This window comes from Rhizoctonia solani, chromosome 2 (assembly GCF_016906535.1).
Source record: "Rhizoctonia solani chromosome 2, complete sequence".
Taxonomy (NCBI): Eukaryota; Fungi; Basidiomycota; class Agaricomycetes; order Cantharellales; family Ceratobasidiaceae; genus Rhizoctonia; species Rhizoctonia solani.
The window spans coordinates 371,188-384,848 of NC_057371.1; the positions used below are offsets into that span (position 1 = coordinate 371,188).

General features: G+C 51.9%; 4 protein-coding genes across 4 annotated transcripts; 2 read left to right on the forward strand and 2 right to left on the reverse strand.

Annotated features, from left to right (window-relative positions):
* Window positions 1-255: 255 nt before the first annotated feature.
* Window positions 256-2,477, reverse strand: RhiXN_04718 (uncharacterized protein; the record flags this gene model as incomplete). The annotated part of the gene is made up of 4 exons (XM_043324534.1): window positions 256-596; window positions 654-2,176; window positions 2,253-2,314; window positions 2,379-2,477. The coding sequence occupies 4 exons, from the start codon at window positions 2,475-2,477 to the stop codon at window positions 256-258; spliced, it is 2,025 nt and encodes a 674-aa protein (XP_043176953.1).
* A 446-nt stretch (window positions 2,478-2,923) lies between these two features.
* On the forward strand, window positions 2,924-5,398 carry RhiXN_04719 (uncharacterized protein; the record flags this gene model as incomplete). The annotated part of the gene is made up of 6 exons (XM_043324535.1): window positions 2,924-2,941; window positions 2,990-3,085; window positions 3,158-3,403; window positions 3,522-3,651; window positions 3,782-3,887; window positions 3,937-5,398. 6 exons carry the CDS (start codon window positions 2,924-2,926, stop codon window positions 5,396-5,398), a joined length of 2,058 nt encoding a protein of 685 aa, XP_043176954.1.
* Window positions 5,399-6,204: 806 nt separating this feature from the next.
* On the forward strand, window positions 6,205-7,297 carry RhiXN_04720 (alpha/beta hydrolase family protein; the record flags this gene model as incomplete). The annotated part of the gene is made up of 2 exons (XM_043324536.1): window positions 6,205-6,363; window positions 6,434-7,297. The coding sequence occupies 2 exons, from the start codon at window positions 6,205-6,207 to the stop codon at window positions 7,295-7,297; spliced, it is 1,023 nt and encodes a 340-aa protein (XP_043176955.1).
* A 439-nt stretch (window positions 7,298-7,736) lies between these two features.
* Window positions 7,737-13,492, reverse strand: RhiXN_04721 (uncharacterized protein; the record flags this gene model as incomplete). Its single annotated transcript, XM_043324537.1, has 19 exons — window positions 7,737-8,122; window positions 8,149-8,299; window positions 8,365-8,379; window positions 8,445-8,624; window positions 8,686-8,754; window positions 8,784-8,940; window positions 9,009-10,231; window positions 10,279-10,425; window positions 10,474-10,744; window positions 10,797-11,038; window positions 11,105-11,465; window positions 11,515-11,658; window positions 11,723-12,159; window positions 12,209-12,261; window positions 12,324-12,378; window positions 12,436-12,532; window positions 12,583-12,711; window positions 12,769-13,214; window positions 13,307-13,492. 19 exons carry the CDS (start codon window positions 13,490-13,492, stop codon window positions 7,737-7,739), a joined length of 4,749 nt encoding a protein of 1,582 aa, XP_043176956.1.
* Window positions 13,493-13,661: the final 169 nt, after the last annotated feature.

Here is a 13,661-nt window from a genome sequence, read left to right on the forward strand (position 1 = left end):
ACCACTTGTCCGAACGCGAGTCGCTGTATGGCCAGACCAGACCCATCACCCCAGAGCATAAATCCAAGTCAACTACCGAGTCAACTCTAACGCATACAAAGGCATAAAAGGTCCAGAGAAAGAAAAAAGACGACAAAGAAAAAGCCACCACCACCAGGGAAAGAAAAAAGGGATATAACGCGTCATTACAATCCGGGAAGACCGACCCGAAAAAGGTTGCAATGAACCAGTAAACCGAGTTTATGCGGAGCGGGTTTATGCGCCCACGGATTGAACCGCTGACCTGTGAACTTCTGGCTGAGGCTTGGGGGACGCCGGCCCTGGTTGGATAGATTGCATAGGTGGCGGAGTTAACGCGCGTGCGGGGGCAAGGGTGGGGGCAGGGGCGAGCTCAGGAGAAGGGGTGGGAGCCTCGTCGCTCAGTTGATCTACATTGTCCTCGTGATCGACATCCATGGACTCTTCCACCTTGGTCGGTTCTTCTGCTTTAGGGGCGGCGACAGTTGGGGTCACTCGTTCCGCAGGGCTACTCGTTCGCCCTCCCGAGGAAGTAGAAAGTACGCCTGCGCCGGAATCAGCAATCGCACGCGAAACACCTAAGTGCATATATTAGCCTTTAAACTATATTTCCATAAAAGAAAACAAAAACTTACCATCGTCACCAGCAGTCAAGGACTTGAAGACTTGATTGAATTGAGGACCAATACTGAGCGGGGCCGGAGTATCCGTCGTCGAGTTTGTCATGGGCGACAACGAGGTCCGAGCGGGACTCGAGGTATGATGACGGACGAGCACATCAGGCGAACCGGGCGGGACCGAGCTTGAATCGGATCTGGGGCCCACAACATGGGACTTGGGCGACATATGGGGCACACCCGACGCATGCGTAGCAGCCGCCGCAATCCGCTGCTGTCGTTCCCGGGCCCTACGCGCCCTCTGCGCCAGCTGAGCGCGATTCAACTGCTGAGGGACATGCGCGGCGCCCAACCCAACACCATACCCGGCCTGCGGACTCGTCTGTCCGAGTTGAGTAGACGACCCAACGCCGACGCCAACGACCGAGGTGTTGAATCCGGGTGGGGGAGGGGCGACGGCAAACACCGCTTCGCCCGCGGAACTCATCCCGCCACTCCCGTCCGTGGTCGAGTTGAGGGACGGGGTCCAGGATTCGCCGGGTGCGGCGCCGTTGGCGGCCTTGGCGGCCCGTTCGACGCGTTCTCGCGCACGTCGCGCGCGTTGAGCGAGTTGGCCCCGGGTGAGCGTGGGGGGCTGAGTTTGGCCGGGCGAGATGTGGGGGTTGAACGGGATGGGCTGGACGATGGTAGTAGTAGTAGTAGTAGTAGTAGTAGTAGTAGTAGCACTAGTGCTAGCAACGGCACTAGGAGACTGAGAATCATCGGTACCATGTCCTCCTGCCCCATTCGGACTAGCATTCGGAGTCGATCCTCCAATTCGGGCAGCACGCTCGCGGTCCCGCCGCGCACGCTGAGCCAAGGACGCTCGACTGGGCGTCGAAACGGGCGCGAGAACAGCGATGGGCGGGATAAGGTGCGATGCGGAATGGGGCGGGACGCTCGGTACGGATCCCGCAACCTCGGACTCGAGCTCTCCTTCTCCGTCGTCGTCCCCTCCTTCGTCTGCGCTTTGCATCGTCACGTCCTGGGACTGGGACTGAGAGTGAGAGTGGGATGGAGTTTCGGTTTGAGAATGGATAGGTTGAGTAGGAGTAGGATGTACATCCGACATAGTCGCCGAGCTCGAAGTACGGCGTTTAGGCGTATAAAGCCCCTGTGCTTGGAGTTCTCGTTCGCGCGCGCGGCGGGCACGTTGGCCGAGCTGGCGAGCAGTAAGATTTTGACCTGCTTCGACCGTCGTCTGGACCATCGTCAACGGGAGATGGGTCGTGTGGACCGGCGGGACAGCAGGGATAGGCATAGAGGCAGGTGGTGGAGGCGAACTAGTAGGTGCAGACACAGACGCAGGTGCAGGTTCAGAAGCAGGAACAGGAGTGGTGATCGAGGAAAGGTCAGGCGAATGCGGGGCTTCGGCAGATGCTTCAGAGCTCGGAGCGTGCTCGATGGACGGAACCGAATCCATTGGTCGATCTCGTGGGTCCTGGGGCACACCGGGAGTCGGAGGGGGTGTTATATGCGTGGCGGACGTTTCGTCTTTTATACTGTTCCCAACCATATGAGTACGATCGAGGTTACGAGACAGGGGCCCGAGGGAGATGACGGGTATGGGGGGCTTACTTGTCGTTTGGGATTGAAGATGGCTGATTTACGTCCAATGAGGTAGAATCGTAGGTAGGAGGCTGTGGGTTACATGATTATGAGGTGCTCTGTCCGAATAACCTAGTGGCGCTATGATCTGCTTACTTTTGAGCTCGCTGGAGGGTCGGGAGCGGGCGCCTTCTCGGGAGCGAGGTCCGATCGGGGACTGTCGGGAGTTGCATCGGGGGTCGGGTTCGAATCCATACTCAATACAGAGATAGAGAGTAGCAGCAGCAGCAGCAGCAGCAGCAGCGATGGGGCTCTCGGCGACGAGCAAGCAACAAGTGTGTCGAGAGCAGCAAGTTCGAGTTGGATGTGGGGGGAGATCGACAAAGTCAAGTGGTACGAATGTCTAGGATTAAATCCAGACAAGTATGTCCCCCCACGTGTCAGCTGAGTTTGAAAGTAGGAGCTTTGTGGCATAAGATTTGTACAGAACAACCTGTATATTTGATCGTCTTATCCCCATAACGAGGATATTAAGAGATCCCTGGGTCCCAGCCGCCGATTAATAATTCACACGATGAAGCAGGACCCGATTCGACATCTGAGTTGTAAATATAATATATTTGGCATAGTGGTATTATGAAGGCGCTTCTGGGGGTTCTCCTGGGGTCCAGGTGTGACCCCGTGAGCCTGACTCTGCGGCGATGAGTACTGGACTGGGGGTAAGTTGGGATGAATGTATGATTACATGTATTCTAACAATATTCTAGGATTTTGAAACGCAGCTCAAGGCGGTCGTGACGGCCAAGCGGCTGTCAAGCTCGAAGATGACGGCGCTGACGGAGCTTGCGGTGGACAAGATGCATGTGAGTCAAAGGGGGGCGAGGGTGTTGTGTTATTTTACTCTGAGATTTTGGGCTTATTTTTTTTTTCTGCAGGCGGATACGCAGATGATATCGCTGCTGTATCGCACGCACAAGGGACTGGCGGCGGCGAACAAGGTGGCGAGTCTGTATGTGTTTGACTCGATTGCGCGGGCGGCGCACCGAGTCAAGACCAAAAAGGGGCTTGTTGCGGATCTCAATAGCACCATGGGCAACGCAGCATCGTTTCTAGTAAGACTAGAGGGGATGCTGGATGGACTGGTAGAGGACATGCTCGGCAACGGACCGGCCGAGGCCAAGGTACGTCGTAATCCGGGCTCACGTACACGTGTTTGTTGTCCAAGACAAAACAAGAATACAATGGGCTTATGTACTTGGGGTGGGAATGTAAATCAGTGCAACTCACATTTTGGCGTAGGAAAAAACTCGCAAGGTGCTGGATATCTGGACACGCGAGGGGACGTTTGCACGCGATGTGCTGAGCCGTCTCTCGGAGAGGGTATCTAGTACTACTGCCCAGCAACCGGCTAACGTTGTGACTACCCAAGGTGCTTATCCTGTCCCTTACAACATGTTTGCTAAGTCTTGCAATCCATTTAATTTTCTCTTTCTTTTACCCGAGCGAGTTGGCCGATAAGAAACTGAGATACAAATTATTTTTTATTGAAACGTTTCTAGGTACTGGTATTGGTATCGGTACGCCTCCTACTCCGGCCACACCCTCGAGCGCCATTGCATCGCTCCCGCCTGCGATCCTAGCATTGCTCGGGAACGCTGTGCCGCCGTACGTACTCGACAGTTGACGGGAATAGCTGATCTCATGCTCCACACAGTGCACAGCCTCCACCGCCTCCACCTCCTCCACCTCCCGAGCCCCAGCCAATCCAAGCCCAATTCAAGCTCGATCCAACCCAACTGGCACTCATCTCCCAGCTCACTGCTGCCTCCCAATCCCAGTCTGCCACTCCTCCGTTCTCGCCCGCCCGAAATGCGTCTCCGAGCATGATGGCGAGTGTTGGCCCCAACGGCTCCTTCTCGCCCACTGCTCCCCCCTTTTCACCCGTTCACAAGGCGGCACCTCTTCCCGACCCTTCGTCTCTCCCGCCATCCAGGTCAAAGAGCCCACCGCGGTATGATGATCGTGAGCGTGGTCATCACGACAGGTTCAGCGGTCCAGTGCACGATGACCACCGACACAATGCAGGTCCAAGAAACAACAACCCAGAGAGACGAGGACCCCGCTTCCAACCCCGATTCGGAGACGATCGCAGCCCGAGGTCGGCCGACCCGCGCTCAAAGGACCCGCGTCGCCGCTCGAGGTCTCCCCGAAACCGCCGCGCCAGTTTGCCTAGTTCAGGCAGGAGGCCGATGTCTCCCACACACAGCCGGGGTCCCATCTCGCCCGGAAGGCGGCCCTTGTCGCCCCATCGAGGAGGGAGCGGGAGGGCCCCGTTGCCCGGTGCAGGCGAGGCCGGCAAGGACGAGTTTGGCCGCGACTTGAGGGACGACGCGAGTGCTGGTGATCGGTCTCCTGTTGCTCAACCTCAGTCCTATTCGGCCCAGTCTCAGCCAACTCGCTCTTATGCAGCTCAACCCCAGTCTCACCCGTCCCAGAACCAGAACCAGAACCAATTCCAGCTCGAACCCCAGTCCCAATCTGAACCTCAGCCTCCCCAAGGCGGTCTAGAGGCATTTGACATGTCCATGTTTAATCCTGCCGATCCAGCTTCGTGGACGTCCCTTGCGGCAGCTTGGGAAATGACCAATGGTCGTGCTCCCACGCAAGAAGAGATGATGATGTTTGTTATGAGTGGTGGTAATGCCGCGAACGCTGCGGCAGCTGGTGCTGGCGGTGGTGCCGGTGCTGGAGCCGGAATTGGGGGCGGGGGCGGGAACGATATGGGAGGGGGCGGTTGGGGTGGGGGACGAGGACGAGGTCGGGGGCGTGGTGGGTTTAGAGGACGAGGTAGAGGAAGGGGCAGGGGCGGGTTTGGTTCTGGAGGTGGCGGAGGAGGATATAGCGGCGGTGGCGGCGGCGGCGATGCCTATGGTGGTGGCGGAGGATACGGAGGAGGCGGATATGGGGGAGGAAGCGACGCTGTTGTTCTTGGTGGAGGAGACGATGAGACTTCGGGTCAAGGATACGGCAACGAACAAGCCTACGCGAACGGATACGAACACGAATACGGAGGAAACGATTATACAGTATACAACGACGCCAATTCTATTCCTACTGCATCTTCCGGTGGAGGCATGAAGAAAATCGATGGGAAATGGGTCTGGACTAAAAACTAGCGAGGGTTGGAGTGTGGATTATTTGTATGGTATATACCAGGTTTCAACCCCTCTTGTCGTTTGGACCCATTGTAACTTTTTTTCTGTTCCCACTTGCTAGATATGATGTTTATACTTTTGGTCGAGGTTTTTGGAATCGATTGTTGTTTGTGTGTTCTTGGAATAGTATTATGACGCATGCAAAACAAAAGAGGTACACTTTCTGTCAAGCTGCTGCATCTTCCGCCCGACGCATATACTTGGATACAAACCGCACCGATATTAGCTCAAAGTATTCGCCCGGCACCCAAACAGTCTGCGTTTTCCACTTCTCCGGGTTACTCGCTATTCCCCATATAGGACGATCGACGTTTCCTGCCCCAGAGTTGGAGCAAACGCGACCGCGCCGCACTCTGTACCGACGGCACGTCGGATCCTGTCATTCTCCCTTGCCCCTGCTGCGTTGGGCTCGTATATATTCCAGAGCACACGAGTTGATTGCCGCTCCGTTGAAACTGATAGGAACTAGGTAGATTCGTCCTCATTTTTATTATAATTGGTGAGTAGATTACAAGTTGTGGGGAGGTGAGGTGTCTCCTCCTTCCCTCCCTCCCCACCTCCCTGCCTACTTCCCCCTTTGTCTGTCGTACTAACTAATTTGGTCAGTAACCCACAACTCTTAATCTATACCGAAACTATTCACACTGTTAAGCATTGTCAACTTTAATAACGCTTGATAACAGGTTCGTAGTTTCAGCCCTGAACGTTTGCCCGCTAACCTTGAGTTTCTCAGAGCCACCACCACTCCCCCAAAAAAGCAAAAAACAATGTTGTCGATTCACGTCCATTCGATCGTCGCTGACGGGATGAACGTCTTTTATCGCGAGGCAGGGATCGCAGGTCACCCTGTGATCTTGCTATTACACGGTGGAATCGCCTCTAGTTTCCAGTTTCGAGCACTGATGCCATTACTAGCTCGTGATTTTGTACGTACCCATTTTCTCTTTCATTTCACGTCCCTGTTCATCGATTCGGAACTAATCAAAACCATATTAGCATGTGATTGCTCCCGACTTGCCCGGACACGGTTTCACATCCCCCAGTCAAGCCCGCGCAAAGCCATACCAGTATACATTTGCCTCGCTCGCCCAAACGCTCATCGCGTTTGTCGATGCGCTCAAACTTACCTCGTACGCGCTCTACATGTTCGATTTTGGCGCTGCGGTCGGGTACCGACTTGCCCTTGCTCACCCTGAGCGCGTTACGGCTGTCATTGCCCAGGGCGGGAACGCATATATCCAGGGGCTCGGAAAGGCTTGGGAGCCCGTCAAGGCGCTCTGGGGCGACGTTAAACAAGGCGGAAAAAGGCATCGGTACACGTACCAAAAGGTCTCGCGGTCGAGTAGCATCACCAGTAGTAGCAGGCGACACGATCTCGAACCCGAACTGGATTCGTACCTCGTCCCGCCCGAACATCCCGAACTAACAGGTTCGGCCGCGGACAAGTTGGAATTGCTACGCGCGGCGCTCTTGACTCCCTCGGGCGTGCACTGGGTCTACTCGCACGGCTCGGGCGCACACGGAAACGGCCGCCCGATCCCTCCAGAATCACACATGTTCGAGTCTTCGCTCTTACTCCAGGAACCCGAGCGACAAGACATCCACCTCGCGCTGTTGGCGGACTACAAGTCCACCGTCGAGCTCTACCCGCTTTTCCAGCGCTATCTCCGCGAATGGGCGCCCCGGGTGTTGGCCATCTGGGGTACCCGCGATGCGTTTTTGAGTGTGGACGGGGCGAAGATGTATCGCGTTGATGTGCCGGATGCGGAGATTGTGTTGCTTGATGCTGGGCATTTTTTGTTGGAGACGCATGTTGAGGAGGTTGCGGTTGCGGTGACGAGGTTTGTGCTTATGCTGTGAAGACTTGATGTGTATTATGATTATGTGTTGTACGAAAGAACATGTATTTTTACTGAAATTATGAAATCTTGTAATTGAATTCGAGGCACCTTGACTCGCTGCATTGTGGAACGAGGTGTGGTGCGATTTCCTAATAGTGTTCCCTAGCTTTGTGCGCGAAGAGGTTAATGGGTCGATCGTGCCCATACCGTTCGAGACCCCGGGGTAGATGTATGCCACAGGACCCCCGATTATCCCGGGGGAGGCTTCTTCGGAAATCCGGCCTCCTACTAGTGTTCATATCCGGAAGCTTTTCGGCGGCCACCTATATGACTCATATCCGGAACCCGCGGATGCCTCGGAGCCCAAACCCTCCATGTCCGGAAGTTGAACGATGCCTCGGGCCGTATGCGCCCGGCGCTTAAATGTACATATCTATATCTATATACATATTTTCCTTTTACGATCCCGTTCTGGCTTTTGAACCCACTCGTGGTATACCGGCCTTCTCTAGTTCGGGTAAAAGACGCGCCAATTCATCTCTCTCGTCGAGAATGTGGCGATCCTTCAATTCGATGTCCTCAGTTTCCGAGCCTGGCGTGTTTACGAAGCCGACGCGCATCAAGAGCTCGTTTGTCGGTACAAGTTGGTAGTACGGGATCTCCATTGGCCGACCAAGATGTATAGCACGATACTTGGCCCGCGATGCAACCTTCTGATAGGTTTGGACTGCGACATATGAGATGTGCCCGAGATGAGTGGTCTGGGGGACCCATAGGTTCATCCCATTGTATCCGCCCTCCTTGATGTATATAGCCATAACTGTAATATCCAGTTTGAGTTTTTCTGCATAAATATGAGTCAAGACTTACCTCGTCCAAGCATAATTTGCTTTTCCAACATAATCCAGACAAAAGTCCCGGGTTTGATTGGGTCAATGATAGTAATTCGTGCCGTGGCAATATCTTCGAGTAGCCTGGGAATGCCGCGTTTCCGCAAGCAATCGCGTCGAAGTTTGACATACTATCAAGAATTCGGTTATTTACAACGTTTTTCTGGTAAAGTAGCGAACTTGAAACATTACTTACGGAGTCTGCACGGGTCTCTGCGGCTTTTTAGCATTTGCTGTGTTGCCCTTGAATTGTCCATCCGTCTCACCCCCACTTACAATCCAGCGTTGTAGGCGGGGGATCTTATGACTACTAAGCTCATGATCGCGCAATGTCTGCAAGAACGAGCGAGCTAGCGCTGCGTGACTTGTCTCTGTTGATAGTCCTTCCGATGCGTGCGGGGTAGCCAATGAGCCTGGAAGGACCTCCCCTTGTTGGGAGGCAGTTTTACCTAGTAGCTATGTATGATCGTATATCAATAATCAGTGTTGACGATGAGTGACTACAATATATGCTCACGCCTGCCTTAAATTTTGCATAATTTTTGCTACTCTTGAGTGCGCGTGGATTTTGATGGCGCTGTCGGATCTGCAGTAGGATATCAAGTTGAGCTCGACCAAAGAGCGTTGTTGGGGAAAGGTTTCGCTATTCATATCTTGAATTTGTGACTCAAGAAAGTTGGGGTCAGACATTTCTGTGGTCGATTTTGTATGTTCCTCAACGGCTGTGCGGTCAAGCAGTACATCGGCATCGTTTTCGGGGGGAAGGTTGTCACTAAAACACCGTGGCAGGAAAATATTATCAGCCATTTGGGAACAATTAGAGAGATTTTGTCCACTTACATGAGAGCCGTGGCCTCGGTTTGAAGAGCCGCATTAGCATACACTAAGTTATCGCGTTGAATAGAAATTGATTCAAGCGGAAGGTCGTGGGCATCTGCAAGCTCAACTAGCTCTTGAAACGCTTCACTTGATGATAAGTCTTCTGCCACACCTGTGTTGGACTCGGGGCTTGTATCTTCTTCAGATTGATCAAATGTACTTGTATGGTCCAGCGCTGTTGCAGGGACCAGGTCATCGGGAAGTATATTCACTGCCTGAGCAAGTAGAATCGCCTCGCGGTATGCAATATATGCAATTTCTGCAATCTCGCCGTCTGTTGGGAAGCAAGCTAGAAGTGACAAGTCAACATTTGTTGAATCCATGTATGTATGCTGGTAGCCAGTTGCTTTCCTCTGACGCTCTGTCGATGCTGCGGAAAACTCGGGACTGTTTCGATAGGATGCGCGGAGCAGAACACGAAGTTTAGGCACAGAGAAAATAAAGTCAAGGTATGTAAAGTCTGGAACAAGCTTTCGCATTTCGGCAAAAAAGTGTTCGCAGGCTTCACTCGAGTGCAGCCAGGGTAAAAGGGGAGTCCCCTCGGGCATATAGTCACGATAAGCATAGATGAGCAAGATTAAGCCCTCAATTATTGTTGTTAAGATGTTGAAAGCCTGTTGCGAGATGAAATATCGAGATAATAAGTAGCCAGAGTCCAGGAGAAATTGTCGCCAGAAATCGAAGAAGAATTTTGCTCGAAGTACCATCCACAGCCGATCTGCGTGCAAAATGTGTCGGCTCTGGTATGCATCACCGAGTTCACCTGCTATGTATAGATAGACTGCTAAGCCAAGGTACTGGGGTCGTTTTTTGACTACGAATGAAAGTGTGAACTGGTTGAATACACATTCCGTGGAAACATCGTCCTGCCGATCGTTATTTTCGACATCGCGACGATGGAGGGTTGAATCGGGATCTTCAGCAATGTCGCGAACTTGAGAATACATTGGTGTCCTGGAACCCATTACTAAAAGCCGAGCACCTGAGTATAGGGTATTACGCAATGTTTTGAGTGCGTGTTTACTATCCTGGATGATTACACATGGATTATCCTTGGTCTTGCCGTCTAAGAGACCTAGTTTGAAGTCCAAGGGGTCTGGAGTAGATAGGCTGTTGGGAAGGCGCCGTGAAGGATGCGGGACAGTATAGTGTCGGTATTTATCCATGGACATAAAGAGTGACTCCTGGATATTTTTTCGATTGCGCTGCCATCCGTAGCATACGAAATGACATGTATTCCTCGGGCAAGTAGGCCTTGAATGACAAGTTTCAAGTAGCCAATAAGTGACTGGGTCGTAGCATTTGAGGCAATTGGTAGTGCAGCAATGGCAAGAGGGGGTATATGCGGCAATGGGACCTGTAAAACCCAGAGCCGAAGCTATAATAGGGATTAGGCCCAAGTCCAGCGCTAGTTTAAGGATCGTACCTTCGAAGCCTTGGAAAGTTTCCCATCCTTCAGAATTGACGTAAGTTCTTCTGTGCTTGCAACAGCGATGGCGCCCGTAGTTCCGCCAAGCAAATACCACAGTTTTGTACTTGTATCGTAGTAGGTTTTGAGAGCGGGCAGGAGCTTGGTGTCATCGCATGACAAGCACACCGGGCCTGTGTAATTAATCGAAGAAAAATAAATCTGTGCAATTTCGAAAACACCATCGTCGATTGCTAGAGGGAAACGACGCTCTCGGCCTCGGATTACTCTACAAAGACTCTCAATAGGCCTGTAACTAGATAATAACTGGTGCTACATACCGAAAATTCGATGCAGTTCGACCCCCAAAGATGTTACGAAATGTTTGATATGCAAGTGGGGATATATTGACGATTTCGTGGCAAAATTGGTCGAATTCGGGGGGATATTTGGCATTCTGAAGGCCAACTCCACGAAGCGCCTTGTCGTCCATCATTGCCATCACTTCAACCATCCCACAGAAAATCTTTCGATCTTTCATTTCGCCTTTAAGTACCTGTAAAAGAATCGTTGCGCTGGAGTCCTCTCGTCCTAAAATCATCAATTTTTCAGTTTGAAAGGAAATTAAATAATAATGAATGTAACTTACCTTGTTGACAATGAGTTCATACACACCGTGTACCTTCGCAAACTGCATGCACGAGGATGCCCGAACCCATCGCCTATTGGTAAATTTTTGATTCGGCTTTGCTTCATATCGGACAGCGGCTCTGAAACGTCGGAGCTTCAACAGAGCCGCACAATTTTTGCATGAACGCAATCTGCCGTCTGAAGTGCGCCCTCTTCGAGCAATGCGAGTACAGGCCGAGGCAATAACAACATTACGGGACTCATCTACACGCCAGGCGACATTTCCATGAGCTTCGTTCCGAACATTCTGTTGCTCTTCTGCTCCGAGTTCGGCATATGGTATTGAATAAAGAGCAAACGCAAAGTGCTTATATGCGCGACTTCCTCCCCCAATACGTAGTTCGAAGCAAGTAATTAGATATACCTGACATATCTTCTTCCGAGAGGCCTGGGCACATGCGCTCGATCTCCTGCTGAGAAGATGGTGTTGAAGTAGATGACGAAGATGCGACCATAGCAGGCAAGCCAGGAGTAGAAAGCTGTGGCTCTGGGCCAGTAAGATTTGCACTAGTGCTGATAGAGCGGTCAGAACGCCGTTTGAAACCAGCAAACGAGGTGAGAGGGAGCATTCCGGCACCATCGGACTTCTTCAAGCTTTTTGACTTTCTTCCTGAGGATGCTCCTGTCGCCTGTGGCCCACAAGTTTTGCTTGGACGTGTGTTTTGAAATTTTTGGTATCGTATGGCTGGCGCATCTTGAACTTATTCCCGCATGTCGAGTGTCGTACATATAGTGGGTTTTCGCGATCGAGCACAGCATAATTATCGAGATCTTTGATCGTTGCTTCAAAACGAGCCCATCGAGGTTGTCGATTTGAAAGTTTCCTTCGCGAACGGCTCCTAAGACAGTCCGGGTATGTGCTGCCGACTTCCCAGGCTTTTGTCGTTTTCTCGGGCGTTTCAAACTCTCTGAGCTGGAGTTGGAGTCTGAACTCGAGTCTGAGTCCAATCCCGAGCGTATCAAAACCTGGTTTCGATGCACGAGCTCTGGATCATCCGTTGCATCCCCATCGGTCTGGTCATCGGATAAGTTTTAAGGCGTTGAATTCGACATTCTCGATTACATCTGAAGAAAATCCATCGAAGAAATTGTCATCGGAGGAGAGATAACCGGAGGCTTGATGAGGAGATGTTGGGGGCTCGGCAATAAATAAACCTTGTCCGATTGACCCAGCTAACGAATTGGCCAATATGCGCGATATCGGCAATGGGGGTTGATAATGGAATCAGATCCCTTTGAAATAAATGTTTAGTAGATACACGGGATCAGCAATAGGCACAAGGAGCTTACATTCGGCACTAATATTCGGTACGCTATTTCCACAAATTTTGATGCCCGATATGCCGAGGCAAGACCTTCGTCCCATAATGGGTCTTCAAAGACCTGCCTTTCAATGGTATTGACCGCACAAACTCCACAGGAAGTCGCATCGTCCACTTGAGTACCGCATGGCTCTGTTCAGACACAAATTTGTCGTAACCCCAAGTCGCTTTCAGCCAGGCGTTGATTATTCCGAATGCGAGCCGAACTTCTCTGGCCACCCATCGAGTCGCCATAACGGATGACCTGCCGGTTGAAGTCAACCTCTAGCGCGATCCAGTGTACGTCAGAGTAGTTATAGACGGTATAGAGCAGTGGGCGCTCCCATTTCGAATCCGATTTTGAAGTGGCGAAAGAAACCGAGAGATCGCTTCGGGAGGAATACTGGGTGGAATGGTTTCGAATCGTCGAATAATGCCCCGGAGGACTTCGGGTGAGTAGAAAATAACTGAATTATGGGGAGGTCGCAATTGAGCCTCGCCTGGTTCGCGTGATTCAAAGCGGAGCTGCGCCGATTCGAGCATCCAATCAATATGTCGAGTGGCCAACCAATTGTTTGAGAGAAAGAACGATAGATCAGCGGCAGAGCATCTGGTTTCGAACGGAATTGCAGTGTCCCCTATATGCGATATAATCCCATGCTTGAGTGAAAACTTGTAAAGCAGCCGGGTGGTTTGAAGTCGATTTAGCTTGGGATAGCCAGTCACACGCGCTACGCCATTGGTCCTGTTTCTGTCTGCCTGATAGCACTAATTCCCACCATGTCAATATCCAGATTGGGTATAATGAGCGTTTCCATCGTTTGTCACATGGAATATCGAGGGACTTCATCGGGCTGTACATTCTGCCACTCTTTCCGCAGAGATAGGAAGAGTGTAGGATCGGGAATCGAATGACCAATGAGATCCGCACCAATTGCTGTGGGCAAATGATCGTGGAAACGAGTCGTAGAAGAGGCGATTTGCTCGGGCGAATTATTATTCAGAGGTGGGAAAGTGAATCGAAGAGCATCGGGGACTGGGAGCATCAAAGGCGGGGAGCAAATTTAAGAAAATATTGGGGATGGAAAGCGCGCTGTTCTGTTCGATTATATCCTGCCCGGGCGCAATGATATTACGCGCAGACAATTTGCCTAAACTTCCCATAGTACTCGCACGAGATGGAAATTCGAGCACGAAGGAGCTCTGACTCTGGCT